Below are 12,246 nucleotides of genomic sequence, written 5' to 3'. Positions count from 1 at the left end.
CGAATTTGGGATGAAAAGAAAACTGAAGAGATTAAAGACTTATTATTTCAGAAAAAAACAAAAGTTTAATGCTTGTGGGCCCGTGGTATCACCTTCCCATGTTTCTTCAAAAATAATGTCGGTGAGAATCTAACCATCAAAAACGACCGTTAGCGCAGCATGATAACCAATTAGTTGCTACCTGAATTTGAACGTTTTGGTGTGGTCGATTGGCTACCAAGATGGTTAGTGACTTTTTCCTGTGGGAATATCTTAAATCTGAAGTTTATGCGGGCAATTCCGTTTCGATTCAGGCCTTGGAGCAAAACATCACGCGTGTCATACGCCAGTTACCAGTCGAAATGCTCAAAACAAGTTATAGAAAATTTGACTCAACGGATGGACAATTTTAGATGTAGACGCAGCCAACAATTGAAAGAGATAATCTTCAAAAAATAAATGCCCAAGAATGTTCTTTCGAATGGTAATCAACATTCCCCATTGAAATTCGTTCGAATACCCCATGGTATTTCCAGAAGTTTATCAGACAGATTTTTGTATAGTCCAGTGTAGTAGTATAAGTAGTAGTTTAATCTAGCTGCTCTACTGAGATGATTTGTGCCTCAGAAATTTACCTAATTATACATTCATACTTAATTTCAAAGTTTTCCATCGACCATATCGGCCTGAAACTTAAATCTACAATCATTTCTCTTAATTGCTCAGTTTGCCAACAAAGATTTTGATATGGTGAACTTACTTTTGAACTACTTCAAAGGAATWCTGAAAATAACTTTCTAGCCACCAAAAGTGGTTATTGGATGTAGCTTCTTCCATTTCATAAGACTTTGATGCTTTATTTTTGGTACCAAATATTATTGTTAAAATGTCCGATACTTTTGTTATATTGTTGTCAAATATCTCCCTTCCRCCTTTTTGTTTTATGAAATTCGCGGCCACGTATAAAGCGTTACAGAGCTCGTATCTGGAAATACTTTACATTTTTATAAAGGTCTTGATATAACTTACAGAACGACGCTATGATTAGTTTGGATATTGCGTCCAACAGTTATAGACCTGTAAATTCGCGCTATTTTAAAGTTTTCCTTCATTAAAGGTAAATCCGCTAGAGAATCTTTTCATAAAATTAATGGTGTTTTGTGGGCGGGTACTCTATCACTTCGAACTGCGGAGGGATGGTGAAAACGACACCATGGATAAGCCAGCCGACAGAAGGCCCTTGACGACGAATACCAATGATCAAATCATGGAAAACATCGGGTTTGACCGTCATTTGGCAACTTGTGACATTGCCCAGAAGATTGGAGTTAGTCACCAAAACATWTTMAACCATCAGCAGAAGGCTGGATACACAAAAAGGCTTGATGTTTGGGTGCCGCATGAAACCTTCTGGACCGAWTCAACGCCTGCGATATGCTGCTGAAACGGAACGAACTCGACCCATTTTTGAAGCGTATGGTGACTGGCGATGATAAATGGATCACAYACGACAATATCAAGCGAAAACGGTCACGGTCGGAGGCGTTCTACGACCTACTGCGAACAACTAGAGGGCTTGAAGTAGGTGATCGACCGGAAGCGTCCAGAATTGTCCAACAGGAAGGGAGTAGTGTTCCACCAGGATAATGCTAGACAACACACTTCGTTGATGACTCGTCAGAAGACGGGAGGTTCTATCGCATTCACCATAAAGCCCGGATATCGCTCCAAGTGACAGGTGTTCCTGTCCATGACGAACGCCCTAGCTGGTGTAAATTTGAACTCAAAAGTGGCTGCCTCAGTTCTTCGCAAATAAGGAGGGGAGCTTCTACGAGGGGAGTATTCTGAAGTTGCCGTMTAGATGGATACAGATTAACGAACGAAACGGCGCATATTTGAACTAAATTACTGTAACAATTTTTATAAATCATTGAATAAAGAGCAAAAAGRCGGAAGGGAGATATATATATACATATATTATATTGTCGGGTTCCGCGGCGGAGCAAAGGGCCACACTGAGATCTTTTTTGGTTTTGATCTTAAGGTAGTGTCTTGATTTAGTTCCAACTTTTTCAGACCCTTAATTTTTCGATGTCCAAATTCCTTTTCCCGGTTAGAACGTCGTTCTTGGTCGTTAGTATGCTTTGTGGATACTGTTCCATGTGATTGCGCCTGGATCTCATCTGAATACATGTCCAAACCAGTTTCATTTTTCGTTTAAAAATGTTGGCTTAATTCAGTATTTGGTTTGTGCGTGATCAAAAATCCGTGTTAAAGACAGTAATGGATCAAAAAATTTGACAAATATTGTGAGGGCATCGCTTTGTTAAAATGTTTAGCTTTTCAACGTCAGAGATTTCAAGTTTCGTGGACTAAACTTTGGAATTGCATATTTTTATTTCCGTACACAATGTAATGATCGAAGAGTTTCAGACCGCTTTGAGAGTACCGAAAGTTTGGTAGGCCTTTATTATTCGGTTTCTGATGTCTCTTTTGATCATCCATATGCAGATATAATATTGTCAAAGAGAGAAAATAATTTCATAATCTCGAATTCGACACTATCGACCGAGGAATTTTCAGCATTGGTGGTGTGTATAGGTAATTCTTTACTTTTGGTGATATAAATTTTRAGACTTTCGCTGTAGTTTCTTTTTTGTAAGATTTCCGAATAGTTGTCTGACTTTTCTGAAAGAGCTACAAGGACGTATTTAACATAATTTGCAAGAATTTCTAAGCATCTAAACCTATTAAATAGCCCTCGTACTTATATGGACATAAAGTCATACACCGTTACAAAGCTAGAAAAAATCAACACATTACTCACGAATACAYTCATTCATACGCATTATATAYATATGTATGTATTTATAACGACACTTCATCAGCTAAGGGTTTCATTTCGATTGCTCATAAGCCACAAGCATAACACATCAAGTGTTGGTAGGCATTAACAACAACAACCGCAGCGGCAACAACAACAAAAGCAAATAGGTGGTGAAAAGTCATTTAAAAATAGACGCATTGTCGCGCACTTTTGCGACCGTGCGACGTGTTTAACCCAGTGCGCCAACGTCGTCATTGTTGCTCAACTGCGATGCCGCGACGAATGTACTATATGTATGTATGTATGTATGTGTTTGTGSTATTCCCAAACTAATAATTATGTAAATTCCCAGTATTGAGTGTAGCGTAAAGGCAAAGGTTCCCCACTTGACGAACACTTTTTCACATTTATTGTTTTTGTAATTTCWTGCGACGCTTAAATAATATTTAGCACACTTACGTTGTTGCTTTCACTACTATGCTGTTGTTGTTGCAGTTTTTTATTGTTGTTAACTCATTGTTTTTTCGATTTTCTGCGCTTGCAGAGTCCAAGTACTCGAGTGGTTTCAACAGTTGTACGTCCAAACGGAATCGTTCAGATCGGACGAGGAGTCACAACGTGTCCGTGAGGCGGGCAATAATTGCTATCGCAAGGAACATCATCCACTCAAGGCATGCGATCTATATACTGAGGCTATATTTTTAGCGCCCGTCGAAGAGGATGCAGACAATACGACAGCGGCAATGGCGCATGCGAATCGTTCGACTGTGTTGCATGATTACGGCATGTATGAGGTATGTATAGTATGAACACTTTTACACACATATGTATGTATGTATGCACTATGTTTGTACTACAATTTGTATTGTTTACAAGTAAGTATATGCAATTTAAATCAATGTTGGCAAATATTATAGTACACGAGTGTGTATGAGTTGTTGTAAATATAAAATATGCATTTTAGGTAAACACAGAAGGTCATCCATTACACATGAATACCTAGTAAGTCCAAAATGAGAATGTGCATATCGTTCGAAAAAAAAACAGAAAATAAAATCCCAAAATATTTCGGGATCCCGAAATTCAAAGAACCCGTTGTCATAAGATTATTTAAAATTCAATTTTGAAACCGAAGTGAAAACAAATACTAAACAAAATCTCGAAATATTTCGGGATCCCGAAGTGCGATTTCAGGATTCTAAATAAAAAAAAAACAGTAAATGAAATCCCGAAATATTTCGGTAGTAGCCGATTTTAAGAGTTTATATAAAATTCAATAAAGGAAACCGAAGTAAAATGAATACCAAATCCCGAATTATTTCGGGATCCCTAAATTCACAGAAGCCGTCATTTAAAATTCAATTTTGAAATCGAAGTAAAAAGAAATACTTAACTGAATCTCGAATTATTTCGGGATCCCGAAATGCGATTTTTGTGGTTTTTTGCAAGTCAATAAGGAACTCCAAAATTTTTATTTTTGTTATTGTTAATTAAATCTGGATATATTTTTTTATTCCGAGGTTCAAGSAAAATCGAATTCTAAGGAWTCTTTACAATTCAAAGCAGATTTCGAGGGAATATATGAACAATACGAATAATTAGTATTACGAATAACCTTAAATAAAAAATAAATAATGAACTTAAGATCTAGATCTAATAAAAAATATTCCGATTTCTAAAAAATASTTAAAACTCAATAATGGATCATTATCATCAACATTTTGGTATCCCGAGGTCCTAAGAATTCAAATAAAGTAGTAAATTAAATCCCGAAGTATTTCGAGATATAGAAATTGAATAATTCCAATTTCTTTCTCAATAATTCTAAATTTCTAGTCCCAAAGACTCCAATTTGTGGAAATTCTTCAAAAATAAATATACTATATGTGACCTGGTCTACGAAAAGGGGGCTATTGTGCGAAAAAAAAATTTTTTTAAAATTAATGTTAAGAATCTCATCTTCCATCCAAATCAACTAAAAATTTAAAATTGATTTTTTGGATTTTTTGACACCTAAGCCCCCTTTCCGTAGACTAGGTCACATATATAGTAAGTTCGATAAACGCATTGGCGATTTTATGTCAAACCAATGAGATTTAAAATTTAMAAATTACAAGGCATACAAGGATTCTCTTAAGTTTTCTGGATCCAGATGTTAGTTTTTTATTGCGTGAATTCTCGCGAGAGTAAATTATAGTCTTCTCTAATTTCTCCTCAACTAACGAGCTCATCAAATGTAATAAATTTGATAAATAGTTCGATAAAAATCATTTACGCTTTGCATTTTTCTTCACACACAATTTCGCGCATTACTATTGTAGGCGGTTAGGGTGGCGCGTTGGCCTTGAGCGCACGCCTAACTACAAAACATTGAAAAACTGCCACACCACGCCAGCAACGCGCCCAACTAACTCCGCCATTAAGCACACTTTCCAAGAGCGCTTCGTGCACCGCAGCGCTTTCGTGACTYTGATGTGTTTATCGCGCATTCTCATCTTTCGTTTTGGTTACTTTGCACAAATTCATGCTTTATTTTTCATTGGAAATTAATTAATTTCTCGACAACACAGGAGTCACACGCAAGCGCGCTCTTGCCGCAATGTAATTGCGCTTTTCAAGCCATTTATTTAATTTGAATTTAAAAACACATGAAAAAAAGAAACATATGAGACACCCTGTTTTTATATGCGCTACGCTTAACTGTCTTTGCAGGAAGCCTACGACGATTGCCTGTGCGCGCTGGAGCTCGGCTATCCGGAAGAGTATAACGCGTTGATCAAACTACGCCAAGCCGCTTGTGCCTTAAAGTTGCGTAACTTTGCGCTCTGYGAACTGCATGTGCACGAGCTGCTGCACATGGATCTCTCCGAGGCGTTTGAGGCACGTACACACGAACTTTGGCACGAATGCGAGGTGCTGAAATCGGAAAARGTCGATATGGGCGTGCAAACGGACGACGATCATTATGTGGCAGCGGCCGCCAYGGCGCCACAACACATACYACACGGGAGCAACAGCAATCGGCTGAAGGTGTACGAAGTGTAAGTGTCTGTTACTTATGTGTCTACAAATTTTAAAATAATATTACACTTCTTGTCTCAATAACCGCGTCTGTACAGCGCCTGGTCGGACACGTCGAATGCGATTACAACGACACGACGCGCCTACTTGCGCGCCACCACAGACATTGTGCGCCACATGCCGATCTTCAGCGAGGAGGCMGCCATCTTTGTGTCCAGCGGTCARGCGCGCATCTGCGACAATTGCGCCATCACACAGTTCATACCATTTCCATGCGACTACTGTTCGAATCGCACATCCGTTTACTGCTCGCGTAAATGTCGCGCTCAACACTCATCCATACACGTGCTCGAATGCTTCGCCCACCAGATTGAGCTGTTCGAAGAATTCGGCGATGCGTTCGCCAAACCGCGCCTACTGCAGCTCGCCTTTCGCATGCTCATCACCGGCTTGCCGCAGGTGATGCCGCATTGTCGCAAACGACCGACGGTAAACAARATGTGGAACGCCTTCAATGGCATACTCACCGAACGCACGGACATACCATATTCGGCGCTGTTGCGCCTCGAAGCGCACCTCGATAAAATCGAYGCCGAGACAACCGTTTCACTCGCCATTGCCGCACACATACTAGCCATCTATTTGGCTGAGTGCACGGACTTTTTYGAGCACCTCGATCTCATGATGCCCGCCACAACGAAGCTGACGCGCAGCGAATGGATTCTGCTCTCGGCCGCGCTGCTGTTGCGTCACATCGGCCAGCTGAGACACAAACATCTCACGCACTGCCCGTCCTTTGTGTTGCCCGCAGATCCGCACATAATGTCGCCGCTGCACGAATTTAGYCTCTGGTCGGCGGTAAAACACATACGGCAGGGTCAATTGCATTTGTTGGCCGGCGATGTGGCGTGCGTCGCCTACGCCGTCTATCCGCAGACGTTGAGCTTGTGTCGGCAGTCGTGTGCCGGTCAAGTGTATCGTAAACATTCGGGGCGTCAGGTGACCGCTTATGCCACATGTGACATTCTATTGGGCGCTTGCATTGGCAATTGTTTCGTTTACGCTGGTGATTATCGACAATCGTTGTACGAGACACGGAGGCAGGACCTCAAGGTGCGCGGCATCGACTGCAAGTGCGACAAGTGCTTTCGTCCATATCCGGATGAGGATTTTGTAAGTGTGCAACTTAAACGTTGTTGTTTGTACAACATTATGACACTCGCTCGAGACAACAACAACAAATGCACATAATTCAGATATCAACTTACACATGTGAACACGCACACAAAAACACACATAAGCCACATTGTAGTGCCACTGTATTATACTAATTTTTATTGTTGTTGTTGTTGTTGTTGTTATTCTTAAATGTTTACGTTCTTCAGCCAAAGTAGTGGCACAAGTGTGCATAGCCGGTACATGCATACATACAAGCATGTATTTGTAAATATGTATGCGATGCGTTGTCGTTGTTGTTTTTTTTTTTTTTGTTTCTTTGTTTGTATGTGCGTATGCAATAGTAGCGATTATAGTTAATTCCACTTTCCACCATTGCCTCAATGTGGGTGTGTTTGCTCTTGATGTTTTTATTGAATTTTTTGTTCTTCGTATTTTCATTCGTTTTTTTTTTTTTGTGTGTTTAATACTCAGTGGCTCTGTGCATTTGTTTGCCTAGTCTACTTCACTATACTATATATGTATATATGTATGTGCGTGTATGTTTGCCTAGTTTCTTCCGTGTTTTTGGATTGTTCCCATACATCTATACATACTTATATATAGCCATACATATAGATATGTGTGCTGTTGTTCATAATGTTTATATAGTTTTAGGCGCTTAACGACATCCGTGCCCCTATTGTACATAACCCGCAGTTGTTTTTGTAAATTATACACTTTTTTCGCAGTTATTTGGACTGTTATAACGCGACTAATGGGATTCGAAATTGATATATAATACGGATATATATTTTTTTGAAAATTTTTGTATAACACATCTTCAGAACTTATGTTTATGAGAAACAAAACGAAAGAAAACGCAAAAGCCTTAACCTAACCAAAAATTAAAAGTAAAAGAAGTAAAAACCTTAACTTCGTCGGGACCGAACCTTTCGCAGATGCATTTCTTATAGCATAAAAGATTATAAAAAGATATTTGTCTGCATATTGACCGATCAGGTTATATGGGTTAACCGGGAGGTAATAGGACTGAGTTAATTTAAAGAAATTTATTTAGTAAAACTTTCAAAATAGGCTCCTTCTGCATCGACACAGCGCTGCCAGCGCGAGGCGTCACGGAGAGCATTCTCCGGAATAGCCCTGAAAGCCGAGATGCATGCTTTTTGGGTCCTCTTTAATCGACCTTTTCAGGCAAGTGAACAAATAAAAGTCTGGACGAACACATCTGAGCTGTAGGTCGACTGCGGAAGCATTGCGATTTCGATCTTAATTAGGATACTGTTCACAAGTAAGGCGGTGTGAGCCGGAGCATTGTCGTAGTGCAACTTCCAATCGGCTACGATGTCTTGTCGGACACTATTGATCTTTTATTTGAGTCTCATGAGGACTTCCGCATAAAACTTGGCGAGMAAATTCATGATGGACGATGCTTTTGATGTCCAAAAAGCATCGTTTTAACTTTGGATTTGCTCATTCTTGCGGTTTTCAACAGCGACCTCTTCCCAGYCCTCGAAAAGGCTTGGTGCCCCCGAAATACGCCACTTCTTGCTAAAGCAACATCTAGGTCGCAGACATACCGAGTTTCACACAGAATTTAATCGCATACCTCTGCTTTAACGAACGCTGCATTTTTCGGCACGCTTTTCTGACTCTCTAMGTACCCGGAGAAAACTGACCAGCCTTAACTAGGAACCCTCCAAAGTACAGTCGCGGCGGAATAAAATCAGTTCTATTTATTTCCGAACAAACCCTTTACATTCGTTTATATAAAATCAAAAAGATTCCAGGTTTCTGTTTTCGTCACTGATTAATCATACTACTTGGGTTAATAATCTATTCAAGTGTTAAAAACCTCATCTGATCATAAAGAACTAGTCCCATCTGAAATTTCAAAGTAATGTAAGTATGTTCTAATCTTGACATCAACGTAGAAAATTCAACTTTTATTTACCTGAATTGGATATTCCGAGGAAGCTATTTTAGCTTCCTATAGAGCATTTTTACATTAGCTAGTTATTATACGAAGTCAATGCTTTGGATCTTAAGGTGTTTCATTACTACACAATACTATCGGTGGCGATTCTAGTCTTGAGCTCAGTAATCGTGCGTTCAAGGTGAGTTAAAGAATGCCTAACCTCTTATGCGTTCTGATACTGGATAGCTGGACTTTACAGGAGCTTTGCCGCCACTGGGCTACCATCGATTCTTGTGCTGTAGCAAAGTTCTTTTAGACTAAGCTGGATCGCAGGAGATCTAGTGAGCACTTTTTTGCCCGCTTTTTCTGGTTGCGGAATCTTACCGGATACCATCTCAACACTTCCTTCTTGGTTGTCAGCCGGCAAGGCTCAAACACCTCAGATTTTTATTAGCCTGAAGGCGCTTTGGGGACATTTACAGTATTGGACAAAACTAAAGCACCCCCATTCTTTGTTAAAAAAGTCATCACTGCGCTACTGTAAAAGTACGGCTGACCATAAACTGTTACATAAATTTTTAGGAAATTTGTTAAGCGGTGGATGACGGTTAGAGTTAAACAATCAAAAATGGCGAGAAAGACTTACTCATCCGACTTTAATAATAAGTGATTGGAAAACGGTTTATCTCGACATAAAAGAAGTGAAAATTTTTCGATTAATAAAGAAGTGGCAGTGTACTTACGCAACACAGCGAAGGAAGACAGCGGGCAATTACAAGAACAGATGATTCCCTGATCAAAAAGGCCAACCAAATTGATCCTACAGCCTCTTCCACTCAGATGAAGAAACAGTTATATTTACCAGTTAGTGAACGAACAATAAGAAGACGAGCTGTTGAGGCTGGATTGTTCTGTGGTCGTCTAGAAAGTCTTTTATTTCAGCAAAAAATAGAAAGCACAGACTTGAATTTTCGATAACTCATCTCGATTGGAGCATTCAGAAATGGAATACAGTTCTATTCTCAGACGAAGGCAGAGACTGAACACCAAGTATTGTGTTTGGACCATTTAATATGGCGGTGGTAATGTTATAGTCTAGGGCTTTTCTTATTTATTTACGTTCTTTTTAAAGGGGCGTGACAGTAGAGGGACTTCACAGACAAAACTAAACTAGCAACAATGGTTCACTTTTCGAAGGGAGAACAGCATATAAATTTTAAMCATGTTTTAAATGCTGTATTATGGCAAACTTTTCGCTCAAATCGTATTACAGAATAAGGACAAGTAGATTGTCCTAGGTTGGATAACAATCTGTGTCTATGTTGGCTACGTGCGCGGAGGCCAGCTTTGAATGTACCAGTCTTTTTACATAAAATTGACAATATAATGATCTCGAATAGAATTCAGGTTCAGAAATGGGAATTTAAAAGCTGTTGACCTCCCAAACATACCATAGACGATATAAACAAACGARCAGGCGCAACCCCATAGACTTTGTAAGTTAAGGCTACAGGTTCTGTGACCTTGCAAGATAATTTTTTTAATTTACTGAAACTATTTGCCGGTTTATCAACGCTGTTCCACCAAATGGTCAAGTGGTCAAGTTGTTTTTCAAGTCAAAGTTAGTTTTAAGGCCTTGAAGGAAATGATATTTGCGGATGATGTTTACGGAAAGTAACAGTGAAAATGCTGGAATTTTAAAATTTCATTGAGTTTTTATGTGCCAAAGTCTAACGTTTGCATGACACATATCATCCACTTTTTAAACACACATTTTCTTTTTTTGCAATATTCAGTATTTTTTCTTCAATTTCTGTGTCATGTGTCTGTGTCACATTTCTGACATTCTCTGGCGTTTCAATTACGAATTGACTGTCMCGGTCACTTGTCTGTCATTGTCACTCACCTGTCTGTTACACGAAATCATAACACATTTTTTTTGGACAAAAGGAAATGTCACTTACATTTAAAATTTTTCCAACTGGGAAACATTTTTTTTTTCCAAAAATTTTTTCTACATGAAAAAAGTTTTTTTAAATTTTTTCAAAAATTTTTTCTACATGAAAAAAGTTTTTGCTAAATTTTTTCAAGAAATTTTTTTTTTAACTCAAAACATTCGTTCTTTGCTTTAACACACGTTGCTTCGCTTGCCACACTGACTWGCTTGTCTTTTGCACTGCATACTTCAAAGTCAAAATTTCAATTAAAAAACAACAACAACACTTGCACCAAAATATTTTCGCCTCTTCCTTTCTTCACACACTCAACACACATACAAACATACGTACGCCCACAAGTATTCCTATAACTGTATAAGCAATGTTATGAAATTTTGAAAGATAGAAAAAAAAAACAACAACAAAACATTTTACAGCATAAATTTCATCGCTATCGCTGTGATAATCCGAAATGCATGCAAATATTCACACCAAACGCCAGCGATTTGAAATACACGCGCAACTTACGCTGGTGGCGCAGTCCATATTACACACACCCGAACAACGAGGGCGCCGATCTGTTGGTGTGCAGCGCCTGCGACGAAACGCAAAAGCTGGAATGGTTTTGGACCTTCAATACGGCACTGAGCGACTGCGATTCGGTTGAGATGCGCTGTAAGTTGTACGCGGCCRTTGAGCGAGCCGACACGCAACTCGTTGAAATGAACGAGTGCAAAGTCGCTTTGGCGCGCCAACTAGTCGAGCAGTGCTTGTTGATGCATCGAGGTACGTTGTACATATACATCAGTTAACAGTAAATACTAGCAATAATCATATCGTTATTATATAACACACAGACACACACACACACACACGTACAGAGCATTAATATAACAAATTAACATTATCATTAAATAAAAATGTTCACTACTAGTAAATATGTATCAACTTCATACATATATACCATACATATAAACAAATTCGCACATACATATGTACACACAAACATTCGTAGGAATATTATCTTTAAGTACTGTAATCATTGTAGCAATCAATTTAGTAGGTCTAAAAGCTAGTCAAATGTCTTGAATTAGTTTGTAGGAAGTGGTTTTATGCATTGCGTAATTAGTTTATATACATATAACATATGTAAATACATGTATGTTGAGTAAATAGAATAGTATGTAGTATTTTCGAGGGCGAAAATTCTTCAAAAAAAGTTTAAAAAAAGTAAAAGAAAAGCAAAACTTTGGCGAAGATTTGCACAAAATGTTGAAACGCTAGACTTATAAAAMAAAACTTTTGGATTTTTTGTGTAAATTTTTTGTTTTGTATTATTTATTTTATTTTTTGGATAAAAAATAGTTTATAAAACTGTGCAATAAAGT

At 38.7% G+C, this 12,246-nt stretch overlaps 1 protein-coding gene across 1 annotated transcript in view; it reads left to right on the top strand.

The window, feature by feature from the left end:
* The window catches only part of LOC108972819, a 31,660-nt gene that overhangs the window by 15,784 nt on the left and 3,630 nt on the right, over positions 1 to 12,246 (top strand). The window contains exons 2-5 of the mRNA XM_018939644.1: positions 3,351 to 3,600; positions 5,519 to 5,847; positions 5,926 to 7,000; positions 11,296 to 11,644. Of these exons, the coding sequence (XP_018795189.1) occupies positions 3,351 to 3,600; positions 5,519 to 5,847; positions 5,926 to 7,000; positions 11,296 to 11,644 (2,003 nt within the window). The remainder of the gene's footprint in view (positions 1 to 3,350; positions 3,601 to 5,518; positions 5,848 to 5,925; positions 7,001 to 11,295; positions 11,645 to 12,246) is intronic.

The sequence above is a fragment of the Bactrocera latifrons genome, unplaced genomic scaffold, assembly GCF_001853355.1.
Source record: "Bactrocera latifrons isolate USDA-ARS-PBARC rearing strain unplaced genomic scaffold, ASM185335v1 scaffold_43, whole genome shotgun sequence".
NCBI lineage: Eukaryota > Metazoa > Arthropoda > Insecta > Diptera > Tephritidae > Bactrocera > Bactrocera latifrons.
Note: the sequence above shows the minus strand (reverse complement) of the source record. Positions and strands in the feature narration are given on the sequence as shown.